Source organism: Nerophis lumbriciformis, linkage group LG31 (assembly GCF_033978685.3).
Source record: "Nerophis lumbriciformis linkage group LG31, RoL_Nlum_v2.1, whole genome shotgun sequence".
Classification (NCBI taxonomy): Eukaryota; Metazoa; Chordata; class Actinopteri; order Syngnathiformes; family Syngnathidae; genus Nerophis; species Nerophis lumbriciformis.
Window position 1 is genome coordinate 24,981,746 of NC_084578.2, and position 23,495 is coordinate 25,005,240.

The window sequence follows — 23,495 nt, forward strand, 5'->3', positions numbered from 1 at the left end:
TGGTTGTCATGAGAGCAGAAGTCCAGTTGTCAATAATGATACCAAAACTGATACCAAAACCAAACTGAACCCATGGACTGGTACTTTTAAATTCAATACTTTATTGAAAAGTGATTAAACGTTTCAAGTATTTAAAATCAATATTCTTCAACATCTTTTTGCACATAATTTTAAATTGTAGTATCAACTGCCAAGAGGCAAAACATAACAGCAGCGTTCTATAGCCTCTCAGTAAATCAAAACAAATAATAATGTGCTTATTATTATTATTATTATTATCATAAATAACACCAATAGTCAACTATTTTTCATTGTAAAAAAACAGCAGTGTTGTGGTGATTAAGTACATAAAACAAACAATGTTGTTATTATTATCCTTTCAATATGGTGGTAGTGTAAAAACCTCATGTCATTTGTAATGAAATAGCTAAAATATATACAGTATTTAAATACAAATCGTTCTTTTTTATTCTTTATGAGTATCAATATTTTAGCTTTATGGTTGTGGTATTCATTTATTTCAAACATGCATACAGTTACACTATGGTAGTGTGCATCACATGCCCAAAAAGGAGGAGGAAGAAGCGGAGCCTATTTAATCCTACCCCTTTTCCACTTCATACCAATTACTAACAAATTAGTTTGTTCACTTCATGTACTTAATCTGTAAAATAAACAAATAAATGACTAGATAGATCAATAATCAATAAATAAGGTTCTCATTAATACATAGTTAAGTTATGATTTGCAATACGAGATGAATAAGATTCTCATTTTTCAATAAGGTTCAAGAGGGTTTCAATGTCCTTGGTAACTGACATTATATATTAGTCTAACTACTATTGTCCTATATACTATTCTTGTTTGTAACACGGTTAGTGAATAAAGTGTAGTTTTGTAGATGATGTACGGATGAAAGTGAAGATTTAGCGATCGATGCGCGGTCACACGGCGGAAATTATAGACTTACATGCAGTTGTGATGTCACGATCGATGACTGTTGCTGATGGCATCATAGGAGTAAAAATCAAATAAGTCTTTGTCACTTTATCCCAGCTATACACATAATACGTTGTGAAAAAATGTTAAAGCCACACATTTTGGTTTCGTTTTTGGCGGGGACTCCTGACTTCCTCATCTGAAGAGGAAAAGCATTTGATTGGCTGTCATTTTTAACTAACCCACACCCTCCTTCAAAGTACACCGTTATAGAGCTGTGATTGGACATACTCCGAACTTGTTCCACCCATCAACAGGACAAAATTAAATATGATTGGATTTTTTCGGCTCTTTTTTTAATACTTAACTGAATTGTCGGTTAATTGTGTTATCATCTTAGTCAACGTGCCTTCGTTTTGATGAATTTTTTCCTGATCTGATGTAAAACAAATAAATAAATAAAATAAACAGCTTCCAGCCCATGGTGGGCACGGCTGATATTTTTTTTGTATTTGTATCAATTGTATCTATTTGTATTTGTAACTTTCTCTCTTATTGTTATCAAACAGCATTATTTAAGATTTAGATACATGTAGTCTGATTTTGTCAAACAGTCTCTTTCAATTTGTTAAATTCTTCTGTTATTATTTGAATTAGATTTTATGTGTTCTCTCCTGAACAAAACGCAGTTGTGTCATCTGCAAATAGTACTAACATTAAGTCCTTTGAAACTTCACGTATGTTATTTATATAGAGATTGAGATTGTAAATGTGCCGGTATGTTCACCTAGCTTCACGTATTTGCCCTCATTGGTAAAGTAGCTTTTTACCCAGCTCAAGACCAACCCACTGCTGCCATACCATTCTAATTACTGTAATAAATTAATATATTATGGTTAATTGTGTCAAACGCTTTTATTATATCTATAAACACTGCAGCTGCACACTGTTTACCATCTATTGCATTAGTAATTTCCTCTGTTATTCTGATTAATGCCATCGATGTTGCGATGTTAGCTTTGTATCTGTATTGGCTGTCTGCGAGTGTTCCAAATGTATTGATGAATTTGTCCAATTTGTTGTTAAATAGCTTTTCAATGATTTTTACTCCGAAAGGATAGGTTGTGATGTACAAAACCCTTTTTATTGTTTCCATATCAATTCCATTACAATCAGTTGAGTTAAAATTTTGATTACATCCGTTTTTTAGATTGTCACATTTTATCCTTTACTTGTTAGGTTAAACGTTTTTGGTCTGTTTTGAAAGTTTTGCTGTTTTTTATGTTCATTTTATTTCTACAATGTCCCATAAAAAAAGCTGTATTCAGCAAATAACACCCAGGGCACACTTTGCCTTTCTGGTAAAATTAGTAGAGCAGTGGTTTTCAAAGTGTTGCCAAACAACAGACAAGTGTGTTTTCTTTTTACATATGGAAGAGATAAGAGTCGGGTTGCACACTTCTGGAGGTTTTCTGCACACTCCTTGGGCTTGTGGTGGTGAATCTTCGCTCACTCACGCAAAAACTTTCCTGATGGCTTGTATTTGAATGAATGCCTGTTGCAAGTTACACCTCTCGTTCACTTTTAATATGTATTAATATAGCGACAAAAGCCGATAGAGTGCATCACAGATTATTTCTGCAACGTCTTATTCTCTGACAAACCAGGCGTGTATGAGGTGGTTGTGAAGCAAAGTTAAGACACACCTACATTCAGAGGTCGGTAGTTACGCACTACTTTTACTCTTTACATTTTACTTAAGTAACTTTTTTTTTTTAATGTACTTTTCAGAGTACCGTATTTTCCGCACTATAAGGCGCACCTAAAAACCACACATTTTCTCAAAAGCTGACAGTGCGCCTTATAACCCGGTGCGCTTTATTACGATTCATTTTCATAAAGTTTCGATCTCGCAACTTCGGTAAACAGCCGCCATCTTTTTTCCCGGTAGAACAGGAAGCGCTTCTTCTTCTACGCAAGCAACCGCCAAGGAAAGCACCCGCCCCCATAGAACAGGAAGCGCTTCTTCTTCTACTGTAAGCAACCACCCGCCCCCGGAAGAAGAAGAAAAAACGCGCGGATATCACCGTACGTTTCATTTCCTGTTTACATCTGTAAAGACCACAAAATGGCTCCTACTACGCGACAAGGATCCGGTTCATAAAAAGACGCAATCTCTCCATCCGCACACGGATTACTACCGTATTTCACAGCAACTGATATTCCTGTGAACTGCACTGTGGAACGGGAGCACGTACGGTGAATATTCGCACCACAGGGAATGAGAAGTCATCCTTCACTGTGGTTCTAGCTTGCCATGCTAACTTCCTCCCATGGTGATATTCAAAAGGAAGACCTTGCCAAAAGAGACCTTTCCAGCCGGCGTCATCATAAAAGCTAACTCGAAGGGATGGATGGATGAAGAAAAGATGAGCGAGTGGTTAAGGGAAGTTTACGCGAAGAGGCCGGGTGGCTTTTTTCACACAGCTCCGAAGGCGAACACACCTTCACTAAGACGGGCAGACAGCGCCGGACGACATACGCCAACATTTGCCAGTGGATCGTAAATGCCTGGGCAGATATTTCGGTCACAACTGTGGTCCGAGCTTTCCGGAAGGCAGGATTCACAGAACTACTGGACAACAACAGCGACACTGACTCCGATGATTTCGACGAGACGGAACCGGCCATTTTGCATCCCACGCTTGCGCAACTTTTCAATTCGGACACCGAAGACGAAGAATTCGAAGGATTTACGAATGAAGAATAACTTCAGAAGGTGAGCGCTATATTTATTTTGTGTGTTGTGACATTAACGTTCGAGCAACATTATGTTGCTATTGCTCTACACCATTTTGAATTTTACTATGTTTGTGATTGCACATTTGCGTACATTTTGGGACAGAGTTGTTAGAACGCTGGTTTTCAATATATTATTAAAGTTTGACTGAACTATCTGACTGTTTTTTTGACATTCCCTTTAGCGCAGCGTAGGCGCGGCTTATAATCCGGGGCGGCTTATTGGTGGACAAAGTTATGAAATATGTAATTCATTGAAGGTGCGGCTAATAATCCGGTGCGCCTTATAGTGCGGAAAATACGGTAGTTGTAATGTAACACACTTTTTACTTTTACTTGAGTATTTTTGTGAAGAAGAAACACTACTTTTATTGCATTATTTTGAGTTTCATTCCGATCATTACATTTATCCATCCATCCATTATCTTCATAATTATGTATTATCTATTGAAATCAGACTTTCAAAGACAAATACATTTTGTCAGCAAGCTTTCTTTCGGCAGGCACTGTCACATGACTCTATTTCGCCAATCCAATAGAGTCATGTGACTCTATTGGAGTCACATGACTCCAATAGAGTCATGTGGCATGACTCTATTGGAGTGACATTGGATATTGGATATCGTGACATTGGATATTTCACCAATCAAATGGAGCCTCACACCGGGGATCCAATCTAAGCTACAACTGCTGAGACACGGTGTTTGGGATTTTTCACAGGGAAACAAGACTACCGTATTTTCCGCACTATAAGGCGCACCTAAAAACCACAATTTTTCTCAAAAGCTGACAGTGCGCCTTATAACCCGGTGCGCTTTATTACGATTCATTTTCATAAAGTTTCGGTCTCGCAACTTCGGTAAACAGCCGCCATCTTTTTTCCCGGTAGAACAGGAAGCGCTTCTTCTTCTACGCAAGCAACCGCCAAGGAAAGCACCCGCCCCCATAGAACAGGAAGCGCTTCACCCGCCCCCGGAAGAAGAAGAAAAAACGCGCGGATATCACCGTACGTTTCATTTCCTGTTTACATCTGTAAAGACCACAAAATGGCTCCTACTAAGCGATCCGGTTCATAAAAAGACGCAATCTCTCCATCCGCACACGGATTACTACCGTATTTCACAGCTGATATTCCTGTGAACCGCACTGTGGAACGGGAGCACGTACGGTGAATATTCGCACCACAGGGAATGAGAAGTCATCCTTCACTGTGGTTCTAGCTTGCCATGCTAACTTCCACCCATGATGATATTCAAAAGGAAGACCTTGCCAAAAGAGACCTTTCCAGCCGGCGTCATCATAAAAGCTAACTCGAAGGGATGGATGGATGAAGAAAAGATGAGCGAGTGGTTAAGGGAAGTTTACGCGAAGAGGCCGGGTGGCTTTTTTCACACAGCTCCGAAGGCGAACACACCTTCACTAAGACGGGCAGATAGCGCCGGTCGACATACGCCAACATCTGCCAGTGGATCGTAAATGCCTGGGCAGATAGTTTCGGTCACAACTGTGGTCCGAGCTTTCCGGAAGGCAGGATTCACAGAACTGCTGCACAACAACAGCGACACTGAATCCGATGACTTCGACGAGGCGGAGCCGGCCATTTTTGGATCCCACGCTTGCGCAACTTTTCAATTCGGACACCGAAGACGAAGAATTCGAAGGATTTACGAATGAAGAATAACTTCAGAAGGTGAGCGCTATGTTTATTTTGTGTGTTGTGACATTAACGTTCGAGCAACATTATGTTGCTATTTATTGCTCTACACCATTTTGAATTTTACTATGTTTGTGATTGCACATTTGCGTACATTTTGGGACAGAGTTGTTAGAACGCTGGTTTTCAATATATTATTAAAGTTTGACTGAACTATCTGACTGTTTTTTTGACATTCACTTTAGCGCAGCGTTTTTTTGACATTCACTTTAGCGCAGCGTAGGCGCGGCTTATAGTCCGGGGCGGCTTATTGGTGGACAAAATTATGAAATATGTAATTCATAGAAGGTGCGGCTAATAATCCGGTGCGCCTTATAGTGCGGAAAATACGGTATATTGTAGAGATGTAACGATAAACAGTAATTATGAAGAAGGCAGCAACACTCCCGACGGTTTGTATTACCCTTTTAATTTAAAATTATTTAAGAAACTGAGATTGATAACTGCACATTGATAAACTCACTGTGGATTTACTGATGCCAGCTCACTAGCTTAAATGCTAACATGAAAACAAGAGACATAGTCTTTCCCCGTTAAAAACAACATACCTCAATCTAAACTTCTATAAACACATTACTGTCTAAGTGACTAAGTTATTCAGTTGTGCACATTGAAGCTACGAGCTGTGCTCTCTTACAACGGAATTATGACGATCCATCTTCCTTTAAGAGGAAAAGAGACATTTATGGTGCGTTCAATTACCGCTGAACGAGTAGGTCAGACACAAGTGAAACATAATTACAATAAATTTTAAATTTTGCGCACTTTTCAATTAAATACATCTTAAAGTGCTGCAGTAAAAAACATTATTTACAGAACATCAATAACCGTTTAGCTATTAAAACAGATACAACACAAGACTAAAACACTTCAGTGAAGCATATAGAAACACTTTTCTAACTGTGTGTCTATTTATTTCAGTTATGTGTAAAAAGCTTTTTGAGCACATTCCACAATACTGCGATAATAATGACCGTGATAATTGTGGTCGCAACAACCGTGATATGAAATTCTTATATTGTTATATCCCTAATGTATTGTTACACACATCATTTCAATATGTCTTCTACACATGGAAGAAAATGAAGAAACATGGAGACACTTTACTTTTGCAATGGTAGACAACAAGATACGTTGTAAACTTTGTGGGTAGATTTTCCCCGATAAAAATACAACCCACTTGAAGAGCCATCTGCAGGCTAATCATCAGGACATCTACGCAACAGTGAGTAGGCCTGAAATAATATTCCCAAATGACTCATACTGTACTGAATTACTGTTACTATTAAAGACAATAGAGAGGAGAAAGACTGCTTACTCGACGACTACTCTTTGTAGTACTCATAGGCAAGCTTGCCCGCCAATCTAGAATAAAACTAGTTTGTTTCTTCACGTGACCATTTTAGTCATATATTATTCAACATTTGCTAGGATGACAGGGGATGCAAAACAATAACAGTGCAATACTTTTTCATAACATGGTCACGACTGCCTAGTTTCTCTTGTTATATTCTTACTTTACTGTTATATTTTTATTCTCATTGTTGCTTTTAATTTGTATTCTATTGTAATATTTTTTTATTTTGTTTCCATTTATACCCCCATTATTAACTTTTTACTTTTTAAATTTGATCTCAATTTTGTACACTGCTGCTGGAATTTTCATTTTCCTGAGGGAACTCTCCTGAAGGAATCAACATCTATCTATCTATCTATCTATCTATCTATCTATCTATCTATTAGAGATGCGCGGTTTGCGGACACAACCGCGGAGTCCGCGGATTATCCGCGGATCGGGCGGATGAAATTTAAAAAAATAAGATTTTATCCGCTCGCGGGTCGGGTTGGGCGGATTAATTAGATATATATTTTTTTTTTTTTTTTTTTTTTTTTGTTGTTGTTTTTTGCGGGTGGCAGTTAAACCAATTGGGAAATATATATACATAGTTAAATGTTGTTACCCACATACGAAAAACGAGCAGGCACCTGCAGCATATGCCACAACAGAAGAAAAAAAAAGAAAAGAAGATGGACACTTTTACGGAGCGGAGGGACGCCTCGCCGGGGTCCGGGACCGAGGCTCCTTCCCCCGAGAGGACCCCACGTCCAGGGTCACTACCGCGCCCACCGCACCGACACCCCGCCTCGTCCGCTTTCGCCGCGGCCGGCGTCACGCGCAGCAGGTAAGCAGTTTACCTGCCCGCCACCCCCGTGGCCGGGGGCTCGTAACATGGGTCACTCCGCGCGCTCCGCCCGCGCAGCTTACCTGCTTGCTCGCAAAATGATTATTAGCATTCAGACAGGTTAAAATGTTGCTAAAACCATCACTTTTCTATCAGTCACAGTGACTTTTCAAAACAAAAATATTACAGCAAAAATCATATGGGTTGATTGACATGTTTATTCTGTAAGCTAACTTCAATAGTTTGAAATTATTTTGACAGTTAATGCCAGTTATCCTGTCAACCTTTCACAAGACTTCAATTTGTTAATTGAAAGTATAAATAGTATAAACACTTTTAACAGTATGTCGTGCTGTGAAATACAGCCGACAGGATGGCGCACCAAACACAAAGCAAGGCCATGCTGCAGGAGAACAAAGGACTTCTTTCATTTAAGGTTTGTGATAAACCATCAAACTCATTCGTTAAAAGGACTCTATAGTAATATAAAGCGAATTTTTCTGGACATTATCATGCAAGAAAAGTTTATTTTTGGGATCGCGATCACCGCGTAATGATTTTTAAAGGTTGCATTACATTATTAACTGTCCCATGTGATCAGCCAGTGCGATTGGAAGTCCATGCTCAATTATTGCCTCCGTAAATAAAACTTCGGCATTTATCACATCCAAAGAATCTGTTTGGGCGACGAAAAACGTTGAAAGTTTTCCACTTGTATCGCTAGCAACGGCATTAGACTTGTGTTTTTTTGTCCCAACGTGGTCTTTTACATCGCTAATTCCTCCGTGTCCGATCGAAAAATCTTGTCTGCACAAGGTGCAATTCGCGTAGTTTTCACCCTTTTTTTTTTTTTTTTAATTAATATTAGATATATAACAACGGGCGGATGGCGGGCGGATGTAGTTCTGATCAAACGTTACATCGGGTGGATGGCGGATGGATGACGACTTTCTGCCGCGGTTGCGGATGAAATAAATTGCCTATCCGCGCATCTCTACTATCTATCTATCTATCTATCTATCTATCTATCTATCTATCTATCTATCTATCTATCTATCAAGCTACTTAAAATGGCAGTCACAACAAACCCCCACCTTTGGGTAAATATCCTGACTGTCACTTAAAGGGGCCGCACCGAGTTACTCACTCTTAACTGCATATATGAATGCTAAACAAGTACAACATTGTTATGTGCACAATAGAACAATGACAGTGAATAATGACAACAAAGTCAAGTAAACAGGTGTGGTGAATCATGTCCTTAAAGCAACCGCTACAGTATTGAAATATTCATGAAATGCAGGTCTTGTGAATTTAGTTTTTGAGATGCTCTGCAATAATAAATACTTGATAAAAGTGCTTTTAAGACAACTCGAAGATGCATTGTCTGTTATAATTTATATTTTCATTCATCCATCCATCTTCTTCCGTTTATCCGTTTTAATGTAATTTTAGTCGACTAAAATGTTGAGGAATGTAGTCGGCTAAATCTAGAATAAAACTAAATGAATTTACATGACCAAATATGACTATAACTAAGATACATTTTCGTCAAAAGACTATGACTAAATGAAAAACACTATCAAAATTAACACTGGCCAGTGGTATGATAAAATAGAAACCTATTTGTTTAGCAAGTGTCAGAATGGGCCCAAAAGAAGACAATTTAATGTGACATGACACCAGTTTGAGACAACTGGGAAGCAGAAACCTAGCACAGTTGACTAAAATAACAATCTTTTTGTATGTCTCTGATGATTCTAATAACCACAAGTGTCAATTAAGTGTAAAATATCACCAACAACACTAAATAGCAGTGAACATTTGTACTAAATCTCTTTGATCCGGAGCTTGAAAGTTACTAGCACTAGCTTATTAGTATGTAGCATTCTCTTTTTCTACTGTATTTACATTTCCACATAGCTAACAAGCTGAAATGACCACAATCATCCCCTAATGTACAAGAGGCACACAGACTAATTTAGTACATAGAAACGTACTGACTGCAAAAAGTGACGTCAGACAAGGCAGCACAAACCTTCAATGACTACTTTCAAACTAGTACAAAGAACATTAACATCATGTGCTGTCATCTGTGTCAGTAGAAATTTTGACATTTCAGCCTACAAGAATTCCACTTATAACTCAAGAAAACATGCTGCAGCAAATTGTATGTCATGTTTATGTTTTACACATGCATGCTCACATCAACTACAACTGTAGTCCAAGACCCATTACAAAATAAATAAACAAATCAGAGGTTTCTCACAAAATACTCAATACTTGTGTAGTTTTTCACAGAATATTTATTTACTCTTACTCAAGTAATTATTTTGATGACTACTTTCTACTTTTACTTGAGTCTAAAGTAATGGTACTCTTACTTGAGTATCATTTTTGGGTACTATACCTACCTTTGCCTTCATTTCGGCTACACTGACACACTTCCATTATCATTCTTTATGAGTACAAATATCGAAGTATCAATACGTTTGACAACCCTATTTTTTTAATTCATATCCGGATGTGGAATTACATTATGGAATGGATTAAACAAAGAAATCAAACAAAGCATCAATATGATTCAGTTTAAGAGACAGTTCAAAGTACAAGTGTTTACAAAGTACACAGAAAAATAATTATAATGAACATCTTGAACCTTTTTTTTTTGAGATAAGGATTATTTATGTATTTAGTATTTGTTCGCTTACTATGGTCTATTATTTATTCATGACTTATATATTCACTGTTCTGTTACAGACAACAAGGAAATGGGATACAATTGCTATGGGGTAGGATTAAATAAGCTCAGCTTATTCCTACTCCTTTTCGGACATGCTGAATGAAACAACTGGAAATATGTGATGCATTACATTGTATCGTATGCATGTTCGAAATAAACTGAACTTGAACTAAACTGAACTGAACTAATTCCAACTATTCTGTTTTATACCTACAGGATGACCTTGACACGTTCTATATGCTTTGAACTCCTTAACCCCTGAAATGCGTTACTTATGTACCTGTATGAAACATTCTGCCTATAGAAGCCTCGTATGAATTCTAGCAGCTTGTTTATCCTGATGAAAACAGGTGTTTTGCTGAGCTTGGCCGAATAAAAACAAGCAGCTTTCCCTCCATTTGACTGCCTTAGAGAGAAACAAACATGTTTATAGTCCAATAAATAATTGCGCCAAAGGCCAAACGCTCCTGAGCATGAAGCACTCTCCTCTGTCAATATAAATTAAATACACAAAAACAATGTGAAGAGTCATCCTTCACTGAATAAGCCGCTTGTAGCAAAAATATTATTACCTGAAAGTAATTATAAACCATAGAGTTTATGATTGCCTTCATTCTATTCCTCTCATTTCTAAAATTGGATTTTAAAAATGAATAGTTTTTGGGTGAGATACTATGACAGGAAAACCATGACGTCAAGCCCTAAAGGCATTTGGAGCCTTGGAATTTTGTGATTTCTTTCATTTTAAACAAATATATGTACCGTAATTGAAGCATTTAAGGAGAAACACAGCTTTGTGCTCTTTTGGATGCTAACAAGCTGAAGTTGTATCCCCAGCACAAAGAACATGTGTAAGTTGTGAGGACACTGGCAAGTGTTAGTGTGAATACACTAAGGATGTGTATCTTTCACATACGGTACCAATACCCGTTACCTGGGAATCGATACCGGCAGTCAACGGCACCAAGTTTCTGTACTTTTGTGTGTGTTCATGTGGTAATAAATGTTAAATTGTTTAATAATACAATCTCATTTTTTCTGTAACATTTAACACTGAACAAATGATGATAACGGTACTGTTATGTAATGTCTGTCTGCGCAAAATGTTTTTGGTATTCTTCCCTGACCAGCGCTCTTAATTTTTGTTCCACTCCCTGCCTGTCCTCATTCTCAGCTACTTTACCTCTGGCTTGGGCACTGCTTCTCACCACCTACTTTTGAATAGTGATTAGGTGGCTTTACGTGTTCCTAATCACTAATCAGGAGGGTTAATCTGTGACACTGGTTAATTAATTTATGTTAATCAATGTATGCCTTTGGATTTTTTCCAGCCGAGTCTTAATTAAAATACCTTTTTTTTCCTGCACTTAACCTGCCATCTCTGTTTCGTGTGGTCATGCTGCCAGGCAATCATACTCAACCGTAGAATAATGCTTTAAATCTCTTTTTAAAGAACAAATCCCTCACCTACCTGAAAGCTGTTTTTGGAAATTATGTCATTCTTGTTGAAAATGTAAATACTTCCGTAAATATTGAAGAAAGCAAGTGGTTGACAAGAAAGCTGAACTACTGTACGTATTTGGAACAGCCAGAAAAAATTAATTGTAATTCAGTAAGAGGAATTTTCTGTCCAAGCAATCATAACACAGACATTGTAGAAGAAAAGCTGACAATACCTTTACAGTGCAGGATGATGTGCTGGTACGTGGGGCTCAGGGCAGCATCGAAATACATACAGTGGGCTTTATTGAGCTCACATGTTAAACACCATCGTGGGAACAATCCTACAGTTTTAACACTGAAAGAGAACATAAAACAAATTTTAGATCAAGATTAGGGCAATACTAGAGTGAAACATTGCACTCAGAATTTGTACCTACAGTATACATAACATCCAAGCAAAATGAACATTTTAAGTTACTGATAAATTCTATTCATGCAAATCTATATGGGAATGATGACTAATTCAGCTCATACAGCAGATCAGCACATTTAAAATATGATTACTATCAATATTATATTCATATACTGTACAAGCCGTATGTATACCCTCACACATAAATAGAGAACTTCCTGTGTTATCAAAAAATAAAAAATTGCATCTAATCGATACAAACCTGTAGAGTTGTCGCCTTTGTGGTGAACCTTCCGTACTGAGAAAATAACTAGAAAAGACAACAAAATCATATTTTTTTAGAAAGAACTTCCTCATACTTTTTTTCCCCCTGTAAATAAAATCAACAATCAACCAAAACCATTTTTTTTATTGCTACATTCATTATACCAACTTACAGATTGTCGGTTTTTCCGTCATAGCCAAGGATCTTTGTCACTTCCCAGTTTCCTGATGTTAAATGTCGTACTTCATTTTGATCTGCTCGGAACTGATGGAGATGGAAATAAACATGTTACGATTTCAAGTACTTCATTATTTACCAGAGGTGTGGACTCGAGTCACATGACTTGGACTCGAGTCAGACTCGAGTCATGAATTTGATGACTTTAGACTCGACTTGACAAAATGTGAAGAGACTTGCAACTCGACTTAGACTTTAACATCAATGACTTGTGACTTCACTTGGACTTGAGCCTTTTGACTTGACATGACTTGACATGACTTGCCACTTTCCCCAAAATCCAAAGCTTAAAAAGTTATTTGGGAGCGCTCGGTATTTTTCATTTTCTTCGTCTGTCTATCAGCGTGTTATTCCTGTCAGCTGGTGTGCTGTCAGTACAACAGCCAATCAAATTAGAACTACGTTGTTTTCATCACACAGCATTCATCCAATCAAATTGCAGGACAACCAATGAACAAGAGTTGGTCCAACAACGTGCCAGTGATAAACAATTATGTTAAAGTTGGTTTCGTTCGGGTATAAAAACTACGACTTGGTCAACAAAAAACGAATTGCCGTATGCAAATCACGCAGTTCGAATATTACAGACGGAGACGCAACAACTTCCAACTTCGTTCGACATTTGAAGTTGCACAAAGAAGGGTAAGATAACGTTTATTGGCTAAGTAACGTGACTTTTATTTGCTGTGTAGTTAAATCAGTGAGGCTGCAAACTCACTGCTAACGTTATAACCATAGACATCTTATAAGTAGACGCAGCATAGAGCGCTACTGCCTACTGGCGCAGACGAGGCGCGTGGCCGCCATCTTGGAGTGGTGATCCGCTCCACTCAGTGCAATTCATTTGGCAGGAGCAATGAACTGTCAGCGCATTTAATTCATTTTACCTCACTGAATACCACTGATTTTCACCACCTTTTTTGTCATACGTGTGTAACAGACACATGTTTTGGCGTGTTTTATTATTCATAGTTTGCTTAACAGTAATATAATATTCTTATACGCTATAAGTGACCAGACGTCCGAGATCAAAACTGGGAATATAATCCCAGAGAAGGGGAAAAAAAACGATAAGCTATTTTTAAGTTGAAGAAACAATATGATTAGGTTATATATACATATGCGTGTATCCTACATAAACAATGTATGAATACATTAGATATCTATATATCTTAGGGACCTATAGACTGTATCTCTGTTGCTTCAGCAGCAGAGAGTTTATTCTGTCTTGACACTTTGTATTGATATTTTCTATTACATTCTTCCCTTAAATGATAATGTTTGCAGTGATTGTTTTATATGTATTATTTTATGTAAGTCGCTTTGGATAAAAGCGTCTGCCAAATACTTAAACATATATAAACACCTGAAAGTCTTCATATCAGCTAAAACCACCAATCTGTTTCACTGGATTCAGAATAAAACCAAATTCTGTTTAACCCAACAATGTTAGTATTTGAATATTGTTACTTGAAGACTGATTCCTGGTTACAACTATACTGTTAAGAAAGTATTGTCTTATACTTTGCCTAAAATGAGAATGCATCATAATCAGTAGTGGCTGGTGAATTTTGTTTTAGGTGGGGATGAAAGTTTGTAAACCAAACTCCTGTAGGGGGGTCATCCTCCCCCAGAAGATTTCTTTGTGATTTTCACATACAAATATTGAAGATCTTTGATCCTTCTCAACTCTGTGGTAATATTATTTTCATAAAATACAACCAATAGTACGTTAATGTTAAATCTTACTTGTGAAAAGTAATCCCCCGATTCCTATTTTCAACAGTCCGCTCATTTGAGCAGGAAAATGCTGAACACCATCTTTGTTTTCTACCTTTCAACTGTCAGTTTAGGCTGCTCGCCGGCTCCTCATCAGCACTTCAAGATGGCGGGCAAATTGCTCACGTCACAGCAACCAATGCTGCGTCTACTTATAAGATGTCTATGGTTATAACGTCATTGCAAACACGGCAATCTGTTGCGTCCACTGCAGTTTGCTACCTTATTCATACTTTTTGTCAAGTGATTTTTTTTTAAGCAGGGTTTCATGAGGTACCTATACATAACGTTACGTTAGTCAATGTATCACACACAGTAACATTACGTTAGTCAATGTATCACACACAGTAACGTAACGTTAGATGGCAGTCAGCAGCACCGCGTATTTTAGCCACCTACAAAAAGACAAACATAGTCAAATAAAGGTCAGTTAAAATGTATACTATATTAAGAATATGTGTACATATTGCATAGGGTCCTGACATCTAAAAAGTACAACTCTGTTCTTTGTTATGTTCATATATTTGTTATGTTTTTCATGTGTACGCACACATAAACACACATACAGTATGAGATGAGATCAATGAGATAAGGTAAGAACAGGATAGAAACTGCTGTGGAACTAGTTACAATGCAATATGCCATGGAAATACAATATTAACACTTTTGTGCAAATAAGTACAGTTGCACTTGTTTTTTTCAAATGTGTTTATTCTGTAAAGGAATGAGTTACATGTTTAAAATGACTGGTTAATAGTGCTATTTTGAAGTGCAATGTCAGCACTATCTTTTTCCCTGCAATTTCAAATGCACTTGTTTTAATAAATAAATACAACGTTTTAAAAGCATACACAATCTGTGTAAATATATTAGTCTGTGGTTAAATGACTTGAAAGGACTCGAAACTCAAAATGCAGGACTTGGGACTTGACTTGACACTTTCCAGTCTTGACTTTGGACTTGACTCGGACTTGCCCTGTCTTGACTCGGGACTTGACTCGAGACTTGAGACTTACTTGTGACTTGCAAAGCAATGACTTGGTCCCACCTCTGTTATTTACCCTGCGTTATGCAGACATGACTTAGTAGAACATGTGTCATATGAATCCGATTTGCTTCCAATGAGGGTTGGATTCCACCAAGGTTGACCTTTGTCACTGGGTTATTCCAGAAAGCTGGCTAAGTGAAAACTCTGAGTACATAAACCTTGAACTTAGGGAAATTCACGGTTTTCCATTCCAGAAAGAGATGTAAGGTAAACTCTGAGTCAGTTACCTTGGTAGTCCGTGAACCCAAACTGAACTGTAAAAAAAGAATCAGCAGATTTTACTGTAAAATAACTGGCAGCTCAGTCGCAATAATTTTACCATAAAAATAACAGTAATTTTTGTAAAAACAACACAAAAACTTCCCTAAATTTTACTGTAAAATTCTGGCAACTGAGCTGCCATTTTTTTTGTCACTGTGGGTAGTTACTAAAAGATCCAAGATATAAGCGAATTACATAAATTTTATCATAGATATTTTTGACCTGCAGGGTTGCTCTGAAATGAAAATATATTCCAGCAGGGGTCAACAGATGTGGCTGTCAGTTGGCCACCTGGATTGACAAGAACTGACCAGAACCAGACCTAATGGAGCAGTGCAGTGGAGATCCCTCTAGTGGCTGATATTCAATTCCCCAATTGAAACCACAGCATTTAGGAGACTGAGTAGTTGAATAGCTATTGACTTCAGTGACTTCCAAGACAGCGCAATGTTACTGCCTAAAGACTGGGGGTTGTTATAAGTATTAAATGTATGATACCAAATCGATACCAACACACAAAAAATATTTCAAAATTTCCAGTGCGTGAGCACTGAGTTGACGCCAAAAAAGAATGCATACTGTCTCAAAAAGATTAGATAGTGTTTTTATTTATCTATTTATTTGTACAAGCCTGACACAAATGTGAATTTGGTGCTTTTGCTTTACAACAAGGCCTCATACACACCTGGTTTGCCAGAGAAAAGGACATGGCATAAATGATCTGTGATGCACTTAGCCACTTTGTCACTATATTTAGAGTAGAGGTGTATATTAAAACTGAAAGAAAGGTGTATCTTGTCTCATACATGAATTCGCTAATCAAATATAAGCAGTCACAAAAGTATTTGCAGTGCGAGTGAGAGTGGAAATCTGCCACCTCAGGCCAAGGGGGTTTACATTACCACAGTGTGCAGAAAACCTCCAGAAGCGTGCAACTCAACCTTTATCACTATCATAAGTGCTGCTTTACCTATTTAACGAAGAAGGCAAGGTGTGGCCCGTGGGCCATTTGCTGAGCGCATGTCTTTTTATTGGCCTGTTGCACATTGTAGAAATAAAATAAATGCAAAAAAAACCCAGCAAAAATAGAGAAGAAATACATAACCTAATGAGAAAAAGGCCCTAAATGTTGATACTCGAAACAGATACAAACACAAAGATTGTCTATAATTATATGTTTTGGCCTATTTTGTTACAAATAACATGGTGACCTTAGGTGTTTGTTATATATACTTGAAGGCTCAACACCACTGCTGTTCTTTTTAGAATGTAAAATAGTTGTCAATTGCTGTTATTTATGATCATAATTCTAAGCACAATATTGTTTGTTTTGATGTACCGGCAGGTTATAGAACACAGTTGTTCTTTTTAAAATGTATAATTACCTCTTAGCATCTGATACCGCAATTTAAATTCTGTGCATAAGGATGTTGAAGCACAGTGATTATAAATTCTTGACATTTTGAAAAACATTTCAATCGCGTAGTGAATTTAAAAGTACATGGGTTTAGTTGTTTGTATTTTTATGTTGGTATTGAATAAGTATCAAGAGTTGTGGAAATTTATTGACATCCATATTGACTACTGAAATTCTGGTAATGTGACAACCCTACGAAGAACTGTGTTGGTAGACCTGCTCCATATGTAAAGTGATGTGAGATAAGGTGTGTTGTGAATTGTCTCAATCTGAATAAAACGTAACTTGATGATTTTGTGAGAAAGAAAGATTAGTCGCTAGTCACTCATAGGACACACAGAAACCACAAACCAATCACATTATCCTGCAGTCGCATGTTACTCAATTGAAAACAATGAAGTACCTGTGTGGTGAACATAGCAATGTGAAGAAACTCTCCACGCCCGCCTTGTTTAACTGGAACAGTCAAGAAGAATCGTTTTCCGTCTTTGGAGAACACTGGTTCTTGGTTCTGCAGAAAACAAAGACCTATTTAAAGACAACATCTCTAAAGCTCCTGTTTGTAGATAGATGTTATATCAATAAAGTTGACATTGTTATTTTACTTCAAATACAGTAGGTAACACTGTATTTTTGCCTAATGTCTGTGAAAATCCTACGTGTGACTGAAGCATTAAAGAGTGGGGTTATCCGGGACTAGTTACACTGTGCTCAAACGACCACCAGGTAGCATCTGTAAGCAGATACTATTGTATCATCTCTTTCCCTTTCAAATTGTTCATGTCTTATCAGGTCGGTAATGCATTCTGCACGCATTCTTCATTCCCACTAAAAGTGAAGGATGAGGCAAAAATACAGTGGTACCTACTGTGGAAGTATGTTCCATTCCAGAGGTGAATTTCCGCAAAGTAGGGACACTATTTTATGATTCATATGAATATTATAGGCATTTAAAGTCTTTATAAACATTCCACAGAGGTTTCAGACACACTTATAAACACTTTATATCAGGGGTCCCCAAACTTTTTGACTCGGGGGCCGCATTGGGTTAAAAAAATTTGGCCGGGGGCCAGGCTGTATGTATATATATATATATATACATATATACATATATATATATATATATATATATATATATATATATATACATATATATATATATATATATATATATATATATATATATATATATATATATATATATATATATATATATATATTAGGGATGTCCCGATCCGATATTTGGATCGGATCGGCCGCCGATATTCGCAAAAAAATGCGTATCGGCAAGGCATGGGAAAATGCCGATCCAGATCCAGTTAAAAAAAAAATTCCGGTCCGTGTTTTCCAACGCACCGATTTAAATAATACATTCCACTTTTCTGCTGTTCCCTATGCTCCGTTCCGCATTTTCCAGCACACCTTCAGCACATCCACAGGTCTGTGGATTCTAACGCAGTTGCTTTTAGCTGCTGGCATTACACGACAGGCTCTTCTCACTCTTTCCTGTGTCTCCCTCTTACAGACAGCGAGCGCACCTTATTACACACGTCACATACTGTCACGTCATACGTCACATACGTATACGCCCTCTCCCAGCAGAGAGCGAGGTAGCAGCATGGCTAACGTTAGCTGTGATGCTAGCGCAGCCGCTAAGGTGCGCGCCTGCTCAAGCGTCTTCTGCGCACGGCAAATCTATGCCACGCACAAAATCAAATAAAAAAATAAGCGCATAACAATTTTCAACACACGGACACGACAGAGAAAACAGTTTTCGTCATCATTGTTCAAATATTGTAAGGTCTGTCGAGACGCTTATCTCCATTCGGTGCCACACGTCCACACCATCGCCGAGGCAAACATTTCCACGTCAACACCGTATGAAAAAAATAGTGATTTTTTTTAGTTGTGATTTCCCTCTCTGCATGAAAGTTTAAAAGTAGCATATATTAATGCAGTATGAAGAAGAATGTTTTAATGCAGACATGCAAGCCTTGAAAGAAAATTTTGAAAATCAAGACTACATTTCCTGCAAATGGGTGCATTTCTACCCTATATTTTAACTTTAGATTTATTCTCATATCAAACTCTTTTAGTTGTCTTTTTGACACTTACATCCGGCGCCCCCCTCCACACCCCGGATTATAAATAATGTAAATAATCTTGTGTGATGACTGTATTATGATGATAGTATATATCTGATAGTATATATCTGTATCATCTGGAAAAACGTATTGGGGTGTTACCATTTAGTGGTCAATTGTACGGAATATGTACTTCACTGTGCAACCTACTAATAAAAGTCTCAATCAATCAATCAAAACACATAGAATCATCATACTGCTGTGATTATATGCATCAAGTGTTCATTCAAGGCTAAGGCAAAATATCGAGATATATATCGTGTATCGCAATATGGCCTTAAAATATCGCAATATTAAAAAAAGGCCATATCGCCCAGCCCTAGTTTCAATGATGCCATTTCTGTTTGTCATGTATAATTTTGTCTATTTTGTGTTTATCCTTGAATAAACAGGTCAGTTTCTTGTTACCAACCATTGTGTATTATTCAAACTCCCCTAATTCAGCTGGCTAGTTGTTATCAAGAGTACTAAAAGCCTTTTCAACATGATTCTGACAACTAAGTAGGCTAAATAACTTTAAATTTTAATACATGCTCGGATAGGCCATTATCGGTCAGTATCGGTATCGGTCAGTATCGGTATCGGATCGGAAGTGCAAAAACAATATTGGTATCGGATCGGAAGTGCAAAAACCTGGATCGGGACATCCCTAATATATATATATATATATATATATATATATATATATATATATATACATATACATATACATATATATATATATGTGTGTATATATACATATATACATTGTCTTTATAATCCGTTTTGTCATTTAACATCAAATGTTGATGTTCATCAACATTTAACATTGTCACGTTATTGATGGGAAAATTCATTTTTAGACAATATGATTTGCCTGAGCGGCTAGGAGACACCGAGAGTAACAAGCGGTAGAAAATGGATTAGAAAGGAAACATTTAAAAATTTAATAAATAAATTAAAAAAATAAAAATGTAACTTGGGACTTCCCTTGGGCCGGATTTTGGATGCTGGGGGGCCGGATCAGGCCTGCGGGCCGTAGTTTGGGGACCACTGCTTTATATGCTCTTAAACACTTCATACACTTTAAAAGCTACATCATTTTAACATGAAAACCTAAATAGGTACTCAAAAATTAACGCACTCATTGGTACTTTGAAATCTGCGATGCACTGAAACTGCAGTAAGTGAACTGCGAAGTGGCAAAGGAACACCGTTCATCTTAATATCCCAATATTGCAACATTGTATCGCATCTTTTAATATTTTGTATCTTTTCTCATTGGCAGTCATCAGGGGAGAATGCTTCCTTTTAGGGCTGGGCGATATATCGATATACTCGATATATCGATATACTCGTTATATCGCGGGTTTGTCTCTGCGATATAGAAAATGACTATATCGTGATATTCGAGTATATGTTCTCACGCAGTTGCTTTTAGCTGCGGGCATTAAACTGCATGCGTTTCTCCCTGTATCTTGTCTCTCCTTCTCACAGAGACTTAAAACAAGCGCACCTTCTTACATACGTCACGTGTGCAACGTCACACGCTCCCGCGAAGCAGAGGTACATGGTACATGTAACATTAGCTACATGGTAACATTAGCTGTGATGCTAACAATGTGGTGCGGGTGGTAATACGAGAGAGAGAAGATGTGAATCTGGTAACAAATGGAGGAGGAATTAATTCCTAAGAAAAACAGCCACGTCCGGCGGTGGTTTGGCTTCATGTGGGAATATGTTGAACAATTATGCAGCAAAAGCGTTGCTACTAAAATATGTAGCATCATTTGAAAAGTCACCCGCTAGAGAATGAAAAGTGCTTCAAACTCCGCATGTCAACATCTACGTTCGGTGCCACACCCACAAAATGCCGAAGCAACCATTTCCACATCAACACTGTATGACATATACTATTTGATATGCAGCTAATTTTTATGTGACACTTATTGAAATATCTTGTGTGACATCATGCACAAAAGTGCACTTTATTTGTTTTTAACTATTGTAGTGGCGTTCTGTACAAAAAGTACACTTTAATTTAGTGTTGTTTTCATATGTCATCTTGAGGACATCATGCACAAAAGTGCACTAATAAGTTGTTTTAAAATGTCTTTGACAATCTTGCACTTTCTGTTTTGGAAATGACATGAATGTGTGTGCCACTGCTGAATAACTGTTTAATAAATACACTTTTGCTAAATTGACTTAGTTGTGATTTTCCTCTCTGCATGAAAGTTTAAAATGAACATATATTAATGAAGTATGAAAAAGGATGTTTTAATGTAGACACAGAATCATCATACTGCTGTGATTATATGCATCAAGTGTTCATTCAAGGCTAAGGCAAAATATCGCGATGTATATCGTGTATCGTGGCATGGCCTAAAAATATCGAGATATTAATAAAAGGCCATATCGCCCAGCTCTACTTCCTTTTCCTTTTCTCTCCTGCCTGCTTCTTTGTTTTGTCTTATTTTAACTTTCTTGTTTGCCTCTTTTTGGACTGCTCTCCAAATTCAAACAATGGAATTGATTACCTAGCCTCTTAACGAAATTGACAAGATCCTGGGTTTGGGGGAACCAGTCTGTCGGTTGTTTCTGGACACACGACGGACTCTTGGGAGGAGAAGGAGTGCCGCGTGCCTGGCGACCCTTTCAGTCGAGGACGAGATATCTACCTATTCGAAATTATGACAACATAGCATCTGCTGATTGGAGTAAGCATTGCTCTGCTTTGTCGACAAATTGGAAGATGCTGGCAGCTTTCAAAGTGGATGTGGGCAGAACTGAACACTCTTGTGATTTTGGATAACATTGGACCGTCTGCCCTGCAGGATGAATTTGAGGACCAGAAATGGACAAGAGTGAAAAGCAAATTTTATGTTCGCTTGCAAACACAAACATTGTAACTTGGATTGTTTTCCTGGTTTTGAGACTCTCCCGATGGACAGTGCAGCAAAAACACAACAAACTCCTCTCCTGCTACTTATGGACACACACCTGTTGTTGTTGACTTTGGACTAGTGCTTGCGAGAGCACCATAGTTGCGGAGCAAAAACACGCTGCAGGGTTACGCATGCACATATATCCACGAAAAATACACGCCACGCCTTCGGTGCTTCACCCCACGTGGTATAATGGACGAAGCAGCACCCGTAGTGGCTGGCATCTTCGGGACGGATGGCCACGCACTCACCCCTTGTTGCACGTCTCGAGTTGTATGTTATAATATGTATATGTGCTTTGCAATGGAGTTTTTTTTTTATCAGGCCCCCTCAGGGGCCCAGTATGAGATTTTGTTTTTTTTACTCATCCTCCCCCAGCGTCTACCTTTTTCGCATCTTTTACAGGGCATCGTGTGGTGACTCATCATTGAAGTACTTGTGCAATGACAATAAAGATCCATCCATAAATCCATTGTGCCTCAAGCAGCGCCAGTTTACTGTGGTTGTTTAGGGCCGCAACAACTATGGGGGGCCACATGATAATGGTTTGAGATTTTGTAAAGATTTTAAGATTATTTTCTTTCATTTAAATAATCAGTTATAAAATATGACGTCATGGAAGTTAAGATAAAATCATGCTTGTTGTCAACGTTCAATAACAGTTACATCAACACCACTTGCCAAAAATCAGGGATTTCAAGTTTCCCAGGCTGCGTGGCGCACTCCATGATAATCTGGGACCAGATACACACAGCCAAGTGCAGTAAATCAGACCTCCATTTGGTTCTCAGTGCGACTTTCTTGTGTCTAGAGTACTAAGACACAAGAAAGTCGCGCTGAGAGTTAAAGAACCTGTGTCAGTTAATAAGAGGAACCATGTCACGGCGCGGGCTCGATCCCGCTTTTCCCCGGCAGCTGGGTCTGCCAGCACCTCCTCTGGCAGCGCGCTGAGACACGCCCCAGCTAGCACTGACCGCATCACGCCCACATGCCGGCAAGGCTGTGGGCGATCAGCAATCAACACACCTGGGACTGATGAGGGCGAGCGGTATTTAGACCAGTGGACCCAAAGGTCCTCGCCGGAACTTAGTCTTCTGTACCGTAAGCCGATAACCCAGCTTTATGCTCTCTCTCTCTCTCTACGTTTTCCCCTTCGTGTTTCATTGTTCTTCCTTGTCGTCCTC

The 23,495-nt window shown here is 38.1% G+C and overlaps 1 protein-coding gene across 2 annotated transcripts in view; it reads right to left on the minus strand.

Annotated features, from left to right (window-relative positions):
• LOC133574259 (inactive dipeptidyl peptidase 10-like) overlaps positions 1-23,495 on the minus strand; it is a 389,479-nt gene that overhangs the window by 36,282 nt on the left and 329,702 nt on the right. For both annotated transcript variants that reach the window (XM_061926362.1, XM_061926361.1), the window contains exons 13-16: positions 17,644-17,751; positions 12,671-12,762; positions 12,496-12,543; positions 12,055-12,176 (exon numbers count right to left, since the gene is read on the minus strand). In XM_061926362.1, coding sequence (XP_061782346.1) covers positions 12,055-12,176; positions 12,496-12,543; positions 12,671-12,762; positions 17,644-17,751 — 370 coding nt within the window. The remainder of the gene's footprint in view (positions 1-12,054; positions 12,177-12,495; positions 12,544-12,670; positions 12,763-17,643; positions 17,752-23,495) is intronic.